The sequence below is a fragment of the Botryllus schlosseri genome, chromosome 4 (assembly GCF_051294905.1).
Source record: "Botryllus schlosseri isolate E-star chromosome 4, Bs_hap1, whole genome shotgun sequence".
NCBI classification, from domain to species: Eukaryota; Metazoa; Chordata; class Ascidiacea; order Stolidobranchia; family Styelidae; genus Botryllus; species Botryllus schlosseri.
In genome coordinates this window covers 2,775,825-2,796,220 of record NC_137239.1, presented here as the reverse complement: position 1 = coordinate 2,796,220, position 20,396 = coordinate 2,775,825, and the positions used below count along the sequence as shown (strand labels likewise).

General features: G+C 39.9%; 1 protein-coding gene across 4 annotated transcripts in view; it reads right to left on the bottom strand.

Moving 5' to 3' along the window:
• The window catches only part of LOC145437896 (uncharacterized), a 78,326-nt gene that overhangs the window by 48,849 nt on the left and 9,081 nt on the right, over positions 1–20,396 (bottom strand). For 3 of the 4 annotated variants that reach the window (XM_080315281.1, XM_080315282.1, XM_080315280.1), the window contains exons 4-6: positions 18,565–18,687; positions 17,392–17,514; positions 14,304–14,426 (exon numbers count right to left, since the gene is read on the bottom strand). In XM_080315281.1, coding sequence (XP_080171407.1) covers positions 14,304–14,426; positions 17,392–17,514; positions 18,565–18,687 — 369 coding nt within the window. The remainder of the gene's footprint in view (positions 1–14,303; positions 14,427–17,391; positions 17,515–18,564; positions 18,688–20,396) is intronic. The other variant, XM_080315283.1, reaches the window with a different exon arrangement.

The following is a 20,396-nucleotide window of genomic DNA, read 5'->3' as shown; positions in this document are numbered from 1 at the left end:
TGGAAATATTTTGATTCTATCATCATGTAGGCCTATGCTAGAAGTCACCGACATTAGTACGAAATACTTGAAGTTGTACAATTGTTTTACAGTTGATAGTTTACTGTCTGTCATAATTAGACGATATGGTTGCACCTGAAACGATAACCGCATTTCCACTAACAGTCTTGTTAAATGGTTATTCGATAAGATATATACCATAGAGGCTATCGATACAGTGAACAGCACAAGAGCGATATATTCACAGTCAAATATGGGAACCATGAACAATAATGAACCCCGATTTCCGTTGAATATTCACAACACCGACAAATCGATACATCTGTTGAGAACGCAGTGTCTCGCTTATATACATCAGCATTACGATTTGGTAATGTAATCCAGGTCGGGGTGTTTCTGCGAGATGAAGACTGATATCGCGTTCATCATCATCATCATTGGTTTATTAGCAATTTTATCAGTTCAATACACCACAAAAAATGCAATACAATGAAAAGAATGGAAGATATGTCGAAGCGACTAGGAGTTGCCTATGGAATCGGACACCCACCTTGTCCTAGGTGATGTTAAGAGGAGGCATGCACACTGAATGAAAGTAAAGAAGATAGTATAGAAAAAGGAAGCGACAAGAAATAGGGCGTCATGTCGTGGGAAGCGAGATCGATAGGTCAGTCGTTAACGCCGCCAGAGAGCGCTGTCTCGTAATTTCACACATAAAACAACTATAAAACCTGTCATCAAAAGTTTTGGTCTAGTTCATCCAGCTACATTTCGAAACTAGTCATCACCACACATCTATCGAGTGAGTTAATCATATCAACGGGATCATGACAATACGGTATTCCGTACACCGTTTTCTCTGGCCTCACACAGTAGTGCTAAAACACAGGCATGATGCCTCTATACAGATCCTGAAGTCAAGAAAGCACACCTTGGTGTTATTTGATTTGGATTTCACGCCAGATGAGCCTACCATTCGAACTGTGCATTGGGATGACAATTGTATCGTCGATGTCAGTGGTAAACAGATGTATCGATTTGTCGGTGTTGTGAATATTCAACGGAAATCGGGGTTCATTATTGTTCATGGTTCCCATATTTGACTGTGAATATATCGCTCTTGTGCTGTTCACTGTATCGAAGTCATTCGTTTGCCTGTGCTTTAGGTATAGATCAGTGGTTCTTAACCCTTTCTCTCCGGCACCCCCTTTCAAAAAATTGCCTGGGTCTGGCGGTCCTATTTTAAGGAATGTAGTAAAAACAATGGGTAAATGGTCGAAGTCAGGTTTCGGGTTGGGAATTCACTATTAGACCTCTCGACTAATTAAAGGTATAATTGTATGTGCTATTTTCGGAACAAATCCAGGTTGTTATAACAACCATAGGGTAAGACAGGGGCTGGGTAACTTATCCAGTCTTCGGGGTGGATATGAGAAAACGATTTACTGCAGGGGGCCGGATTCCTGAATTGATACATTAATCGCGTATTTATCCACCGATAGCAGAAAGGAATCGTATTTAATGTTAGGGTTAAGATACCAAGACACTAGTCAATAAAATTATTAACGTAATGTACTTCAATAGCTGTTGAAGTCAATCAGACATCTGTGGTCGATCAGAGTTGTGGACAAGTTCTTTGAACTCTGGCTGTATGTTAGACGCACACATGTTAGACTGTACGTGAACATAAGTTAGATTGGAACGTCTTGTTAATGTTCATACTAGAAAATGTTTCACGCAAATCCATGTAGATTCGTGTCGCGGGGCACATTGTCATGCAAGACAGGTATCTGTCAGTGGCGAGATAGCGCAGTGGTATAATCCGCGGCTACAACACCAGTGGGTGCAGGTTCGAGTCCGACCGAGGTCGACTTCAGAATTTCGATACCTAAGTGTTGGAGGTCTATACCTAGGCTCCTCCTCGCCACCACATCCGTGTCAGCGGTGTCTTACAAAAACCGTGCTATAAGTCGGCAGTTACAGAAAATAAGAAGAATATCGGCCTGGTGTAAATGACCATCGTAGTCGACAAACACCATTCATACCCCAAAACAAACAAAACAGGTATCTGTCCGCGGGTCGCCCAAAATCACGTCGCGGGGCGGATCTAACAAGTTGCTAAACTAATCGAATTAATGTTAGGAAATCAAGTTCTTTTAATGGTTCGAATTTTGTGAAGTTAATTATTTTCATAGATAGAATGGAAAAAAGTATGTATCGGTGGATCGAGAACACATTAACCCGATTTTGGAGTAGTCCATATTACGATTTATTTGATGTTCGGCATTCTACATATAACTCAAGTCTATCCGACTAGGCTCAAAGTTGCAAACATTTTTCTATTTGCTTTCGTGGTGATCAAAGTGTTTTTTAAAACTTTAGCACGCTGGGTAGAGAGGATGAAACGGAATTAAGTATTAATCAATCAGTGGTATGCAAAATCAAGTTAATAATTTATTTCGACCAAAATTTTTATGTACCTTTGGTATCTTGTAAATAACTGTTTAATATGAAAATGGTAATGTGTGATATGCATTTGCATTATGGGAGTGAGTAAAACGGGCCTTGAATTTGATCTGACCAAAATCAACCTCGCGTCACACAAAAACATCAATTATATTATAAGTGTAATATCGAAAAAATTCCTATTGTGTTATATGCTGTGCGATATCGAAAACAACAATTGTATTATATGATTTTTGATATCGAAAAAATAACAACACAGCGATTAATAATTTATGTTGGTCGTTCTTCGGTGCTTTAGGTGTTGATTGATGAATTAGACTATTAGAGTAAGTGCTATTTTGGATATGCGCACTAAGTTGAAAACTCAGTGATGCTCCTGTGTATTGCTGAATTTAGCTATGTGTGGGTAAATTGGTAGTAATTCAATCACAACTCAAATTCATATTAACCGAAAAATACCTTTCGGTGATTTGGATTTTGTGATAATATTTGGTTCCATTGCTGCGAATGAACATAGTGATACAAAACACCAGATTACCAGATTCACCATATTACGGTGTACAATTCCGATTTCTTTGATGTTTCGAATTTAACATATAAAGCAATAACTTTACCCAACTAGTTTAAGCATAATCCCAATTTGTTTTATGATCATGAAACTTTGTGAAATCTCTGTATCTCGCCATATTTTACATTGAGTGTGTTGGATGGTGCTGCGAATAGACTCAAGCATTAATCAAGCCACCATATGTCACATCTCACGCGCTTCGAATAGTGATCATACGAACCGATGCACATCGCCATGTACCGACGCTACGAGTATCTGTTTAGCTTCCCGTCACAAGTACCGATAATACGACTTGTGTGAGTTTGTTTGTTTGTTTGTTTGGGGTATTCATGGTGTTTGTCGACTACTATGGTCATTTACACCAGGCCGATATTCTTCTTATTTTCCGTAACTGCCGACTTATAGCACGGCCCACCTCTAGGCTTTTGTAAGACACCGCTGACGCGGATGAGGCGGCGAGGAGGAGCCTAGGTAAGCCTCCAACACTTAGGTATCGGAATTCGGAAGTCGACCTCGGTCGGACTCGAACCCGCACCCATTGGTGTTGCAGCCGCGGATTATACCACTGCGCTATCTCGCCACTGTACTTGTGTGAGTTGGTGCATTCGACATTAACCATATTACTGTTTTATCTTAAGATCTATTACAACGCTCGAGTTCGTAAAATATTATTTGATAATCACATAATGCCATTCTGTAAAAACTGTGGTAAGATTGTGAGAAACAGTGCGGCGTAGAGAGGATGCACGGAATTGAGTAATAACCAATCAGTGGTATGCCAAATCACGCAGCTATCAACCAAGTGAGTAAACACCGCTTTCGGGGAAAACAATATATTTTGTATGATATAGATCCACACCACTGATGCGCGGCGGGCCAGTATCCATATCATGACGCAAAAGAATGCAACGTCGAGTTTGGTGTGATCCAATTCTACCTCGTGTCACACAAAAACATAAATGTAATATTTAATGAGTGATATCGTGGAAATAATAACGCGGCGAACACTATTTGGGGTAAGCGTTATTGTCAGTGCTTTCGGTGTGAGTGTGCGATACTTTTAAATACGTGTGTTATGTTGAGTGGGCGAGACCCTTGTCACCAGCGTCTGCTAAATCAGAACTGTTGCAGCCTGAGCCTACCCTGTAGTAATATGTTAGGAATTAAATACCAACTCATAATCATATTACCCAAGCAACGCTGTTTAGTGTTCTAGATTTCGTAATGACAATTATTTTGGAGAATAGAAATGAAAAAATGCATCAATAGTACTCACGAACATCGAGACAAAATACAGTGGAGTCTATATCTCCGATAACTTTACCGTTCTGCATTCGACATATAAGGTAAGTCCACCTGATTAGATTGCATGTAATAATCATTTTATCAATCGGTTTTGCGATGATGGAAGTGTTTTTGATAAATCTGTAGACCCAGAATGTTTTACATAGGGCACGTTAGATAGTACGAAAGAATTCAAGCATTATTCAACCCGCGACGCTCGAGATAAAACCATCTTGATTTCGGCTTGTCGAATTCTAGAAATACAAGAATGATAGGTAGGCCTATGTGTGTCTACTGTTTCACAATACACAATGTTTCATGAATATTCTCGTGTCGCTGCTGAATTCATGAAAGGGTTTGACAGACTACTGTAATACTCCGATACCATATTACGATAGATTCAGTATACTGTAGCGGCTGTTTCACGGGAAGCAATTCACGATACAACCACTATAGTGGACAGGATACTGGTATCACGATATCTTACATCATATCACATGGATTCTCTTGCGAGATATATTTTTCAATCTATCATTAGTCAAACATTCAAATCTCGTATACTCAATATACAATTTGTTATTCTCAAAGTCACATTGGTCGAGCAATAATTGCTGTGTCTTACAGAATATAAACCTATTTTACAGTTGAATAAGAAATCACTGATCGAGTTGCAAGGTTTCAAACCTTCATATTGCTTTTTAACCTTTAGCTTTGATTCGTGTAAACGATTAGGTTTGTGAAATATTTGCAGATAATGACATTATACCATTCTGGAGTACAGCATCACGATATCATGCAATATAATACATGGATTCGCTTGTCAGAAAATTATTTCGCGCAATCTGTCATTGATCAGATATTCAAATCTGTTAAGATTTACCCTAGCTCAATCGCGACACGACAATAATCAGGTATAGTTATGACCCCGTTGACGCAAGCGCTCGAGAGCCTGTTTCAAATCTATACGTGTATTTGGTATTGTGTACGCTCACGATTGCTTCTAGACCAGTGGTTCTCAACCTTTTTGGCTTCGCGGACCCCTTTTGACCGTCACGGACTCTCGCGGACCCCTCTAGTTTTAGTTCAATTTTAGCTCTATTATGGTGCAACCTTCATATCTGTCTTGTGCAAATATGAACTGTAGGCTTGTGATGAATAGCAAAATAATGATTTTTCATACAAATGACATCATACTATTTATGTAGAAATTGGTAGACTTTTATTATTTCGAAGCTAATTTTGCTACTGTATTTCTTGAAGTACGTGGTCGTGTCTTGAAAATCTGCGTCTTCGTTTTGATATGAACGAGGAGTTCCGAAAACCATCTCCGCAAAGACAGATGGGGGCTAATGCAATATTAACGCATAACGCTTCTACGATACATTTGGTGTGATCGCAACATTTATGGCACCAAAATGAAGAAACATATATTTTATGAACATATCACGTTGAGCATCTAGCGCCAGGACGGGCAACAGACAGCGGACCGGATTCGGCACGCGACGGCATTTTGTTCGGCCCGCAGAGAGTTTCTGCCGTCAAGGTAAAATCATAATCTAAAAGCATAGACAAATTTTATGCGCCGAAGAATGGATCCAAGTTTTCCAACCTAGGAAAGACTGTCATGAAACTACTTGTTCTGTTCGGGTTTACATATATATTTACGAGCAAACATTTTCGACCATGAACAATTGAACATTAACAAGACAAGGCTGCATACCAATATAACTGGTGATATGAATCTCAGGGTTGGAGCGTAATGCTTTGATAGCAACGGAACACTCCTTGTTCATCAAAAAACAGCCTTGTCGATACAGGGGATCAGCAATAAGAATGCGTCAAATCTGATAGCCGAGCTTTAGAAGCAGGTATATCATTGTCCGACTTATGACGTGTGTCAGCCAAAAATATTCGGGTTAATTTCAATATGAATATACTATTAAATTATATATTGAAGTTCTGTACCCCCACGAAGCTGTTTAAATAGTGGTTATGTATATCACAGCATAAAATGGATTTCGTGGCGAGGTTTCAATCCCTGCATTGGGTCAAATTAGGGAAATAATCCGGAAATTTTTGTTTCTAACGACTGTTTACTAATTTGATGACACTGACAACTTCAAATCGAGAAGGATTCGCAGACATTACGAAGTCACCCTGATTGACGTTACTATCTCCATATTTCTATTTTTCCACAAACCCCAACAAAACGTCTCTCAACAGCAATATGTTTGTATCAGCAGGTTAATGGAAAATTGGCAATGAAAATGAATTTCCGCACTACGATAGTTCATGTCAGACGAATATTACGATGTTATGAGTCATGAGGTTATAGCAGTTGTTGTGCTAAACTGCCTCGTGCTTTCTCAAATAAAATAAAAATAAAAATTAGAATATCAACCATACTAAAAATTTAGAGGTCTCGCGGACCCCCTGAAATTGCTTCGCGGACCCCTAGGGGTCCGCGGACCCCCGGTTGAGAACCGCTGTTCTAGACCAACCTGTTCCACGGGAAACAATTCACGATACATCCACTATAGCGGACAGCATACCATAGTCATTTGCGCCGCGGAATGTAGGTCACTACACATTAAAACACCTGTTTTACGCTCACGGATTGCTTCTAGACCAACCTGTTCCACGGGAAGCAATTCGCGTAGTGATTCAGTCGACAGGATACCATAGTCATTTGTCTCCGCAGAATATGTAGGTCACTTCGCATTAAAACACCTGTTTTCAAAATCGATCGCGGGAAGCGCACAATGACGCTTTTTCGAAGCTCCGTAGGCCGATTTTCGACTGCTAGCTAGCTCAAAATGCACCGTTTCTGACTTCCGAAATCCAACATTCTTGTTTCCGGTATTTTACGCCTCGAGAGACCACGATTATACTACTGAGGTCTCAAACACGCGGCCTGCGGGCCGCATGCGGCCCGTGAGATAATTTTGTGCGGTCCGCGAAGGCATTGTGGAATTTCAAGTATTCGACAATATATTCAAGTATCATATATCTTTGTTAGGTTTAAGAACTTAAAGGTCATTCTAAAACTACTACAAAAACCGGAAATCTAAACAAACTTCACTATCACATATCCCTTCTAAAATCTACCATGCGGTGGAAGATCGCTATTACGTCACATTTCAGGTTCATGATGATAAAACATGACCCGATGATGATATGTGACTGAAAATCGTGATTTTGTTTGGTGCGACCTTTCGATTTTGGATTAACTGGGTGATGAACTAAAAATTACTCGAATTGAGTCGGGTTAAAATTTGAAATCAGAGAACGACTTGCGTCTCGGAATAGTGACTTGGTAATCATACGGACGCAACAGTCTATGACACTGTCATGGGAATAGTAATATTTCAAAAGCTCGTAGCTTGCGTTGCCCAGGGTATATAGATACCTAATCAGGTCTGTATGGGGCATTCTGTGGCCCTCGTGACGTATATTTGGTTACATCCTTGGTGTTGTTTGTTCTCTTAATCCATGTTATTATCGGGGCGCGAGTAAGGTACTGGTACGCTCCACGGCTGTAAAACCAATGGATTCTTTGGCGATTGGTCATTTCTATTCCAGGGGTTCTTAACTAGGGTTCCGTATCCCCTTCGTGGTACGAAGCAACACATCAGGGGGTACGAAGTGCATTGTGGAAATATCAGTGGCGGCTCGTCCTATAGGGCAACTGGGGCATTGCCCCACCTAATATTCTGTTCAATAACAATTCTTTACCATTTATAGACGCACACCAATCTATATATACCGAAATCACAGCGAAAATCGTATTCTTCTTGTCCTTTCGCTTGTAAATGCCCATATATAGCGAAGTCTCTGCGAAAATCGAATTCTCTGCCGTGTTTTCGCTTTGCGAATGCCTAGCCGGGGCATGCCCCGGTAGCGCTCATAACAAGCTTTCACTGTCAAATCTCTCAAAGCCGCGCACAATGAAGAAACGGTGATTTACTCTCTCCTATTCGTAAAATGGCCGAGCAACCGGGGCAAATATGCCTGGTCGCCCCTAAGATGTGATGTAACAATCGTATCTATATCTGAACTCGATTACCGTAATATGCGTTTAGTCGACCTTTGCTGGTATAGGTCGATTTTGATGGTGTTTCACACCATGAAAACTCTTGAAATTTGGTATGTCATGTTGTGATGGTGGTATTTAACACTGTCCCAAGTTTCTGGGTTTCTACTTAACGTTTAGGGTAGTAATTCCGTTTCCGAAGTTGAGTGTGTGCTGATCCGTCACGTATCGCAAACAGATTTTACTCAAAAGCCGGTAGTGGTATCCATTGATTTTGACGATGTTCAATACTGAGATCGGTTATGAAATTTGGCACGGTAAGTCTTAATGTTAGTATCGAAAGCTGTACCAAGTTTCAAGTTTGTCACTGAACTGTGTTAGTGGTAATTTCGTTTCCTAATTCGAGTGACAGCTGACTCGTCATTTATCGCTAACAGAATATACGCAAAGCCGGTATTGGTAGGCTATCTATTGATTTTGACGATGCTCCTTACCTAGTTCCGTCATAAGCTTTTGCACGGTATGTCTTGGTTTTAGTATCGAACGCTGTGCCAAGTCTCAAGGTTGACACGTGATTAGGGCAGTAATATCGTTATCAAGGTCGAGTATGGTAGAGATGTGCTCCGATCTGACACTTTAGCATACAACGCATTGCGGATTTCACGCAAAAGCCGGTGTATCTGCGGTAACGTTAACTGAGATGATGATGTCATTCTCAGTTTGTATTCAAATATTTACTTTGATATTATATTCTCCAATGTCAATTTCACCGTGAAATTGTGGCCTTCAAGCCATTTGCTCACAACCCCCTGCTGTCAAGCGCGATAGCCATTTCGTTTTCGATGGCGGCTAACAGCTGATCACTTGATCAGCCTATTCCTCAGTAAATTTTGCGCAAAATTCGGTGTTGGTCTGTTCGAGTGTTCGCATCAATTTTGACAGTGTACCATACCGAAAAGGGCCATGAGACCACTGCTCGATGATGTCATGTAACAGTGTACTAAGTTTAAATCTTTCATCGACGTATTTATTCGGTAATATATTTTACAAAGGCGATTTCGCAGCAGACCTATAGACAGTAATAAAGCCGTATGTGTCGTGTTACAGTCTCCAGTTTCAAGGGCAAAATCTCCTATGCTGTACCGAGACCGAATTTCCGAGGCTGCTATTCTTAGTTCTTCAGAATGATGTTTTGGATTCAATATGACAGGCCCAATCTATGAGATAACAATTGCGTATCTGTCCGTACTCGTTGACCTTTCCAGTTAGGCCAGTGGTTCCCAACCGGGGAGGAATTCCCCCCTTGGGGGAATTTTGCAATTTTTAGGGAGGAATTCCACTTTAGAATTGTAGCGGATTTCCCAAAATGTTCATGTCCGAACTGTCATGTTGGCAACAAGTTATATCAGAGCGTTTGCTCCTTATAGCTGTTTTTTGCTGAAAGTATGTTCAAATGCTATTTTAAATCTCTTTCTCCCATACAAGTTCGCCCTTGTTTTTTTTTAACTAGTTCAGATGTGCTGCAGTTCGCAAGACAATTTTGCAGGCCAGCGACGGCCTCTCAATCAAATATATACCAAGCGAGCAAATGTCGTGCCGAATCTATCACAACAAGGCCTCTAACGAAAGCATTTATCTTATATTTTCATGACAACATTTTCATAAAGTGACAAAATATTCCAACGTCATCGATTCAAGTCAAAGAGATCGCTAGCCTTGCTTTATTTTTAGTGAACAGCTACTCGATCGAAAAAATGCGTGTTAAACTTGGTGCAATGTTGCCGAAACCGAATGAGTGTCCTAAATTTCAATGAGCTCAAGCAGGAAATCTGATCACGTGTATTATATCAGGGTATATATCAGGGCTGTAACCAAGTCACGAGGCTCCGAGTCACAAGTCAATTTCACTTTCATAGTTTTGACTCGAGTCAAGTCGAGTCATTTTCAATTCACCATTGAGTCAAGTCCGACGGTCCAAGTCACCGAGCATAGGGTCGAGTCCGAGATATGGTATTATGACTCGAGTCCGAGTCCAATTCCTTGTGTTGACTGCTCAGTTTCCAGTTAAAGTCTTGTTAAAATCACTTTTTATAACTCAGTTTGGTGATATTGAATGATTTTGATTTATAATATACTAATTTTCCTCACTTTGAGCAATTTATTGTCGCATTCTCAAGTACCAGGACCAATAGACGAAATTCCAATAGGAAGGCCACTTTACTGTTCTGCGAAATTACAATGAAATGTCGGTCTTGGCCGTCTTATAGTCACGAGTCATATGGCTTCGTTCGAGTCATGTACAATGTCTCCAAGTCGAGTCAATACACAGATTGTCTCTAGTTGAGTCGAGTCGTTTCCCTATTTTGAGAAAATGACTCGAGTCAAGTCGAGTCATCAGAAAATGCTGACTCGAGTCCGACTCGAGTGTGGTCAATCCTGCTATACATGAAAATACCAATATTATTGGCCAAATGCATACGCACACTTGAGAAAAAAATCGCGAGACCAGCAAATTTATGAATACTGATTTTTCATAGCAGTTATATTAGCGATTGGTGCATGATAAGCCGAATGGAAGTGTATGGGAATGGAAGTGTATGGGGGTCTGTTGAGTCAAGCCTTCCAGAATTTGTTTGATTGATTGTTTTTGGAGGTCTACAAAGTATTGTTACAGCCCTGCTAGAAACAGACATCCCGTACCTCCGGTCTTATTCTTCGGTAAACAGGTGATTGCGCGGTAAAAAATGACCTTTTTTAATCATCGGGCAGATTTCTCCTTTTTTAATCATCGGGCAGATTTCTCCTAAGGGGGGAATTTTGGCTCAAATTTCGGCCAAGGGAGGCACAAGATGAAAAAGGTTGGGAACCACTGAGTTAGGCTTACGTTATCTCTGGAGTTATAGTCATTTCCAGGTCTAGTGCGAACATGAACCGTGTTGAATCTTTGTTCCGTACGCCGTTCACGCAGTTACCACACTTCAAGTCACAGCTCACCGGCGGACCTCTCGTGGCACATACGTTAAAATCACTGTTGCCGGCAAATTCATGTTACCGTACCATCATTAAGTTACTTGTCTACGTTGGAAAACGCCATTGTGACGTCATCTTAATAAAAAGTAGCTTGCAGCCCTTGCCCCACCACCCGATATTGTCACGAGCCGCCACTGGGAAATATGCCTGTATGCTGTGGAATATTTTCAGAGCCAATTTATTCAACTGGAAAATATTCTTTGCGCTACGCGCTATTTCATGTGAATCGGCTTTCTGATTTTCATATAGGTACCATAAGAAATTATGTTGAAAATAGAAAGGGGAACGGGAAATCTATTTAATTCAAATATTTGAAAATGTGATTTTTTTCGTGCCAAGCGTGAATAGTACAAAAGTAAATTACATTTTTCACTATGTTTGTTGAAACCTGACTGCAAGGTGCCGTCAAATAAGGCCTACTCGGATAATTTACATTAAATACCCCTATTATAATAGGGCTGCGGCCAGCGGCGACATCAAAAATTAGGAAATCAGCCCGCGAACCCACTTGAGTTTGAGACCTCTGGTTTATAGCATATTTTCAAATCACTCCTTTACATCTTAACGCAATATTTGATCAAAATTGCAGTAAAAATTTGCATGAAAAATGAGAGAAAAGTTGCAAAAAGTTGCGAAAACTTGCCCTACTAATAACGTATTTAGTCGCATCACAAAACCTATCTTCAGGTTCAAACTTTGAACAGGCGGGGGACAGATGCACTCCCTCCCAATTTAGACTCGGACTATCAAGTCGCAGTAGTTCAATCAGAGTTGTCTCCAAGTCATAAGGCTCCAAGTCACAAGTCAATGTCACTTTTATAGTTTTGACTCGAGTCCAGGTCATTGAACAGCGGGTCGAGTCCGAGTCATGCTATTATGACTCAAGCCGCCGAGTCCAAGTTATTGTGTTGCCCGCTCCATTTCCAGTTAAAATCTTGATAAACCCATTTTTATACGTCTGTTTGGTGATATTGAATGGTTCGCATATATAATGCACTAATGGTTCTCACTTTTAGCCGTTTTTGTCACATTTCGAAGTATCAGTACCGATGGACGAAATCCCAATAGTGTGGTCAATTTACTATGACTTAGTCCGAGTCATGAGCAATGACTCGAGTCCAAGTCGAGTCCATACACAGATTGACTCGAGCCGAGTCGAGTCATTTCCGTATTTTGAGAAAATGACTCTCGCAAGTGGTCCCATTGTGTGTACCCGGTTTTACAGGCACAATTGAATGATCCGCCAGTGTTAACGCAGTTGGCGTTGCCATCGCAGCTGTCCGAACCGGTTGAATTATTATTTGACATTAAACGCGCATCGACTATGAGAAAATTGAAGTAGCGCTTATGGATAGGACGATAATAGGCTGATAACATAGTGCTAACAGCCATGGACATACTGGCAACACCAGCGTTTCTTAACGTTTGTGAGAGACGGATACACGTTCTTCAAATACAGACTACGACAATTAAGTGTCAGTTGTTCCATCCCTAAACTACTCATTACAGCATTTCATGATTAGGTTGCACGGCTGTTTCTGGGATCAAACTGAAAAGCATTATACCTTTGCAAGTGATCCCATTTCCTGTGTACCCGGTTTTACAAAAACAATTGAATGATCCATCTGTGTTAAAGCAATCGGCGTTGACATCACAATTGTGCGATCCCACGGCGCATTCATCAGGGTCTGAATAATAATAATAAAATATGAATTATTATTAAATGGGAATCCACTCTGATTGAATGTGAGTAGCCCATCTCAATAGACCAATAATATGTTAAAAATGAAGAGATGAAAGCTGTGCAAACCAATTATAACTTCGTTCTCAACTCATTCATATTTAGATGTCCAAATCCATATAGAAAGCGAAAAGTTTTGCTGCTACAATTTGAAACAGAATTTGATTCTGACCATCCTATTTACAGGAACAATTTCTCAAATTATAAGGTGCAAAAAAATCAACCGAATCAGTAAAATGTCCGAAAAAACAATAAATGATGTCGTGTATGTCGTCCTCACAAAAGTACGTGGAGTTGTCACACAGTAAGCACTTCTCTAACACGTAGGTGATATGCTGGTTATGACGATGTCGTCAGCATTGTGCGTTCTTAATTTGACCAAACGCAGAATCAGTATATATCTCTGAAGCGATCGCTGCTCCCATATTCAAATTTCCATCCGTACTTAAGAATCAGAATAACCTACTTTCGCCCCTAATTTTGAACAATTGATTGATGATGGCCAGTTTAGAAAATTCCGGTAATGTTTCTGACGCATATGCGCATTCGTCAAGTCACTGTATAAATTGTTTGTCTAATGTGTCTAGAACTTCGGTTAATTTATGGTTGCTATATAATCAGAATACAGCTTCCGTGTTGGCTTGTAATTACAATTAAATGGACAAAAATATTACTATGGAATGCTAACCTTAGTGCATCCAACCTTGAGCGAACGAAGTTATGATCTGCTTTTGAGTGATACAGTAACACAATCACGATATTTCATTACGTAACTGTCACCCATTGCTCTACGAGCTGTTTACTAGCGGTCATTGCCATGGCAAATATGTACAACGAATACTAATCTCGCCAGAGTGGATGCCATCAGTTTCATTTCCCAAGTGATGAAATATTGCAATATTGCAGAAAATTATGATTTTTCATGCATGCCACACACCATTTTTGAATTAGATATGTTGTTTCCGGATTCGCATGTATGATACTCTGACCTAATAACGTATTGAATTGTACCATAAAGGCTATTATCAGTTTCAAACTCCGAACAGGCGTGGGATAGATGGATTCCCATCAAATTTCGACTAGGACTATCAAGTCGCAGTAGTTCAACCCCTAAATAGCGTTATGTATGCACTGATTTGGCTGCGCAGCCGTTTATGGGTTCAAACTGTAAAGCAAAATACCTTTGCAAGTGGTCCCATTTCCTGTGTACCCGGTTTTACAAACACAAGTGAATGATCCATCAGTGTTACCGCAATCAGCGTCGGCATCACAGTTGTCCGATCCATCCGAACATTCCTCAATATCTGAATTTGATAAAATAAAATATGAATTAATATTAGGGAGGAACTCCTAAAGTTGGACTGATTAAAGTGTGGATTATCCCGTTCATCAGGATTAAAAATCCAGGATAAGTGAAACCGGTTGACCGGAGCGCATAAAGTCGATCGAGTTACATTTTTATTCTCCCGATTTAGCCAACCCGGACAAACTGTGCAGTCCAGTGTGTATAATTCCAAACAGAAATATTTCCGATAATGTTTATGACGTTTGTTTCATAGGTAATGGCTTCACTCAACAATTGAACAATCAACGAATTATGCACGCACCCTTTTGAGCAATACATATGACATGTGTTCTATAATCGTTTCGTCACAGTACCGTACAAATTGGACACGACCTGCAGAGGGGCGGGGTAAAACCGCCCAAGCGAAATGATGTCTTCCGAACTCGGAATGATTATAATTTTTGCTGAAACTTCCAACTTCCAACGACGGCAATAATCCTAATTATATAGCGATTTTAAATGTAATAGTTGCGTCGTACCATCCGTACAACTAGGGTTGCATTTACAAAAAAATCAATTCGAAACATACGTGTTTAAAACATGGGCCTCTTTAAACAGTTTTCCTATTTATCGAACGTCGAACTCCAAGTATACTCAATTAGGACACCTTTTACATAATGTCACTCTTAAGAGGCGCATTTTATGGCCACCCAAAAGGACCGAATTGAACTATTCTCTTGCCTAACACGCACGATCCGTAACGGAAGATTGTTTGTAACGTGAAGAAGTGACAATTTTAGATTACGTGCGGCCCGAGCTATTGGTTTTTGATATTAGCTTATGATCATGGATACTTTTGAGCCATGATTAAGTCGGGAAAAAGTTGGTATTTGACACTCAAATCGCTAAAATATGTATATGCTGCTTGCCATAGGGTTAGTTGCACATGATTATTTTTGTCAAATTATTAAACTGAAATATTTGTCCTTGAGCTCATAATTATTGCCTTGTCTACAGATCAATTTTTTTTCATATCACGATAAGGGATGCGCAAAATTTTTCACCATCTGCAAGAGGAGCGTATGTCTGAAAAAGTTTGAGAAACTTTACAATAGAGAGCTCATAGTCGACTTTGGGGAATGTCACAATGGTGCAACGAAACTGTTTAAATGTAGCGTACAAATTTTTTGGGAAAAGTTACATGCGAAAGCTGCCTAGACTTTCGAACAAGCTTCGTTAAATTGCGACAGTGCAATTAAGCGACATTATGGTAGAGTTCTATATCAAACAGCACCGCGTTTCTTTCAGGGGATATCGAACAATCATGATCTGATAGACGGTTTTTACAATGACTTCGCAAGCTTCGGCTTCTGTAAACTTCAACGGAATCACGCATTATAAGCTACTACCAAAAGGGCGTATAAATCAAGTCCACAATAAATATTTGAGTTGCATACATGTTATGTAATTAAATTTAGGGTTAACTTTGAATTTTGAAGGTTCACGCGTCCGAGACATTTGATGTGAAGTTTTACCGGTCCGCGAGGTCAACAAGAAGAGGGGGAACCACTGTTGTACACCTCTTAATTGACAACTCCAGACACGTCGAGGAAATTATCACGAGTAATCGTATCCGACATCATGGAATTTTATTCGGGCGATTAGCATTCTCCCGTGTGACCTAACTTTATGATTCTCGCCCAAAATGCGCCACGATTAGCAGTTTTCATTCACGTGATTAGTATTCTTTAAAATCAGCGAATATTACAATCTTCAACCCAAACGTGCATCGAATATGATGGAATGAAACAGCGCGCCTGAATAGGCCGTTTGATTTACAGAATTGAGTCAAGCTGTATTCGCAATTACAAAAGGACGGTGTGTTCTTAGCATCCCTTGAGGCCGTAGATATGCATCAGTACCTAGTTGTGAAGCAGGCTAGTGATGGACTATTAGAAACATGCATATCCGCGCTAGGACACATCAAGACATAAAGATTTCGCGAAACCTGCGACTCCGCCGAGTATACTTCCTGAAAGATCGACAGTGGTAACACCTAGAATCCGGAATGATTGACCCATTTTCTCCGAAACTGTCGATGTTGATATGACTGCGTGGCTCCGAAATAACACCAACAATACTGCCCTTGAAATCTGAGCCCCGCGGTACACATATAAATCGAAGAGAAAAACACATCACCAAGTCAAAAAATACGAATTTGGAATCTTTCGAGCCTAGCGACAATCTTTACTGGTGATCACAAAATAACAGTATGCTTCAACAAAGTGTTGTGGACCCAAACGAAACTTCATTATTAGTCTTAACTGTGTGACATTAGAGTTTCCTAAATTTTTGAAGACATTTCCATCAGCTCCCGCATGAAATCTGATTACATGTAGGCTATAAATATAACGAAGTTCTAACATTATTGACCGAATTCATACATACATTTTAAAATAATTTTGCGCGTCCAGTAAATTTATGCATACTGATTTTTCACAGCAGTTATATTAGCGAGTGGTGCATGGTAAGCCGACAAAAATAAATTGATAAGTTTAGCGTTCTCCGTTACCAAACACGGCCGCATCCACTAATCGCGTGACATCAGACTTGGTACGCTGCGGAAAGAATAATCCGACTTTTCATTCATAAATTGCTCACATGATTGTTTGGTTGTGGAAAATTTCAAACGCACCTTAGAGATGGTGGGTTGGACAGAGACCTTTGGTTTGAAATGGCTAAAACGCTATAAACCGCATAGCACGCCTGAATGGGCCGATATTAGACTGATAATGGAGATATGAAAGCGGTGGACATACCGGCAACACCAGTGGTTCTTAACCTCTGTACGAGGCGGATACACTTTCTCCAAATTCAGACTAGGATGATTAAGTCACAGTTGTTCTATCTCTAAATTCCTCATTTCAGCAGTCGCTGATTTGGTTGCACGGCTGTTTCGGAGTTCTAGCTGAAAAGCAAAATACCATCGCAACTGGTTCCATTTCCTGTGTACCCGGTTTCGCAAATACAATTGAATGATCCATCGTTGTTAATGCAAATGGCGTTGACATCGCAGTTGTCCAATCCCTTGGAACATTCATCGATGTCTGAATAAATATGATAAATTAGGAATTATTAGTAAATGGGAAACGACTATGATAGAATGAAAGTATAGAGCAGGAGTCTCAAACTCCTACGTGCTCGCGGGCCGATTTTCTAGTTTTTGATGACGCCGCGGGCCATAAGCATCAATAATGGGGGTATTCAATGTATAATTTCCAAGCGAGCCTTGTTTGACGGTACCTTCGAGACTGGCATTCCACAAACACCGTGAAAATGTCATTAGCTATCTGTACTATTCATGCTTGGCCCGGAATAGACACGCTTTCAAGTATCTGAATAAAGTTGATTTTTGTGTTGGGTATCTTAAAAGCTGTGGCGGTGAAATATTGCAGCAAGCGGACATTTGACGTGCCACAATTTTAGGTAGAATATTTTAGAATTTACCAAATATCGTTCTTATATCAGATCATTTGCGCGGTGTAGCCCAATTCGAGATTCTAGTATAGTCCTGATAAGCAGATGTTCATGTCGTTGTCAAAGTCAAATTAAATCAGCGTTAGATTTGTTTTCGATTATTGGAACATATCAATATCAACCTAAATATGATAAATATTGTGCCATAGTAATGGCAGTGTTTCTTCCATTCAATAAGATTAATGGTACCCCCAGTCCGCTAGCAACACAATTCACGATGGTATCAATATTACAATCAAAATGTCTATTCGCATAAAGTCGCACATGAGCGAAGAATACTTTTTAGTTTAGTAAATTGGCCAATGAAAATATTTCACTTTTTGTTGGTTTGCAAAATAATTTTAAGCTCTTGATAGCATATAGGCGTAATTCCACAATGCATCTCGTACCCCCTGATGGCTTGCCACGTGCCCCGAAGAGGTCCTCAGAACTCTGGTTAAAAACCCCTGGAATAGAAATGTCCAATCACCGAAGAATCTATTCGTGTTTTGAAGCCTACTAATTCCTTAATCGATTACGAATGTCTTCCATGATGCGCCATACGCTATATACCAGCACACCATAACATCCCATTCCCGGTGTCTGAAATATCGAAATCACACTGATCCCAAATGGCATACCTTCACACAGCGTTCCATTTCCGGTATATCCGATATCGCATTCGCAAGCATAAGATCCCAATAGATTTTTGCATGTCGATTTCCAATTGCAAACATCAGTGCCATTCACACATTCGTCGGTATCTGAATTCAATTCGGAAACGTTAAATATTTTTTCGTGTGGTAGCCTACTCATGCAGTGACGAGCGGTCATGAAAGGCAAGTAAGGCAGTGCCTCACCTGTCATCAGTATAAGTAAAAGAAAATTGTGAAACTTTCGATGATCATAACACCACTATTTACAGCCAGCTTCTATTTAAGTTCATGAATGATTTAAACATTTTTACATCAAAAATAAAAAAATTGCATATGTATTGTTCCAAAATAAAGCGCGATAGCAGAGTGGGGATATTCTAACCTGTGACAACGCATTTCAGCATAAACATCCCCGAATTTATCTTAGCCACCATTAGCGTCTCACTCACTGTCAGCTGACAATCGCAGTGCAGTGATACATTTTGGTATCCACTCCGTAAATCGATGGTATACTACGTAACCTGTAGTTACAACGGTCAAATTTATACGCCGACTCAGTTATCTGTTATATATTTGCAGCCCACGCTTACCTTCAAATGTGGGTATGTACAGTAGCTTCTTTTGTATCTAGTCTGAGAAGAGGGCTAATGCGATAAGACACAATTCACGTCAACTGAATTAGCTACCACTTTGGGTTTATATAAGCCCTATTTGAAAATCTAACTGTAAAGGGATAAGTGACTTAATAATTGTGGATCTCAGCAGATGCCACTGTACTCAAGGTAGATGTAATTGCTTCTGAGTAGACAATAAATGCATAAAAACGGAAATAGCTGTCAGAAAGCAATTTATTATCACGGCAAATGTGAGTATCCACGAGCTGGGCACGCACAGGCGAAAAATATTTCACGAGGATAACAACCATCGAATTAGATGCGCACTATTCGCCCACGCATGATTTCGATAGTATTTGGATTTAGGTCACCATTCGAGAAGATTCTTAAAACATCTGACAATCCTATCCAATGATTCCTGAAAATAGGGTTTACCGTGAGATACTGTATATAATTGACATGGATCAATGTAAAATGAAAATTGATTAACGGAAGGAGTTATGATTCGTTAGCACAGTCAAAGAGAAAAGTCTATACCAGAGTGAGATCAATTGTAATTTGTAATTGAGTTGAATGCAAAAAATTATATTTTCATACTATTGTAATGTAATTGTAATTGAAGCATTTTTATTTTGTATGATAGTAATTGTAATTTGATAGAAAACGTTTGCCTAATTATAATTTCGATTACAGTTCATTGCTATTAAGACCTGACAAGTACAACATAAAGTAATTGGCGCTTCTTCGTTTTGCTATCTTCTGCCCACCAGTGTTCACCGTGACACCAAAAACTCTTTCCCATGAACATGTGAAAATGTATAAACGTTAAAATAAATTGTTTTTTCGCGTTGGGATTGGTGTTGTGGGGGCGGGATATTAGGAATGCGGATGATGGAATATTAGGGTTACCTGTTTTGGGATATTAGGCTTGCGGGTTAGGGTTGGGGTCGGTGTATCCGAAGATTAGGGTTATGGGGGCGGTATATTAGGGTAGTAGGTGAGTTAAAGTGAACCAAGTTTAGGATGGAGTGGTGTTAGGGTTCGGGTATCCCATGATTAGGGTTGGGAGTGACGTATCCGTCACTCCAATCCTAACATCAGTAATCCAAACCCACCGTCAACCCTAATATCTCCTAATAAACTTTTCGCACCATAATATTCCTCAAATCCAATCCAACAGTTTTGAGCAAGTGAAATATAAAT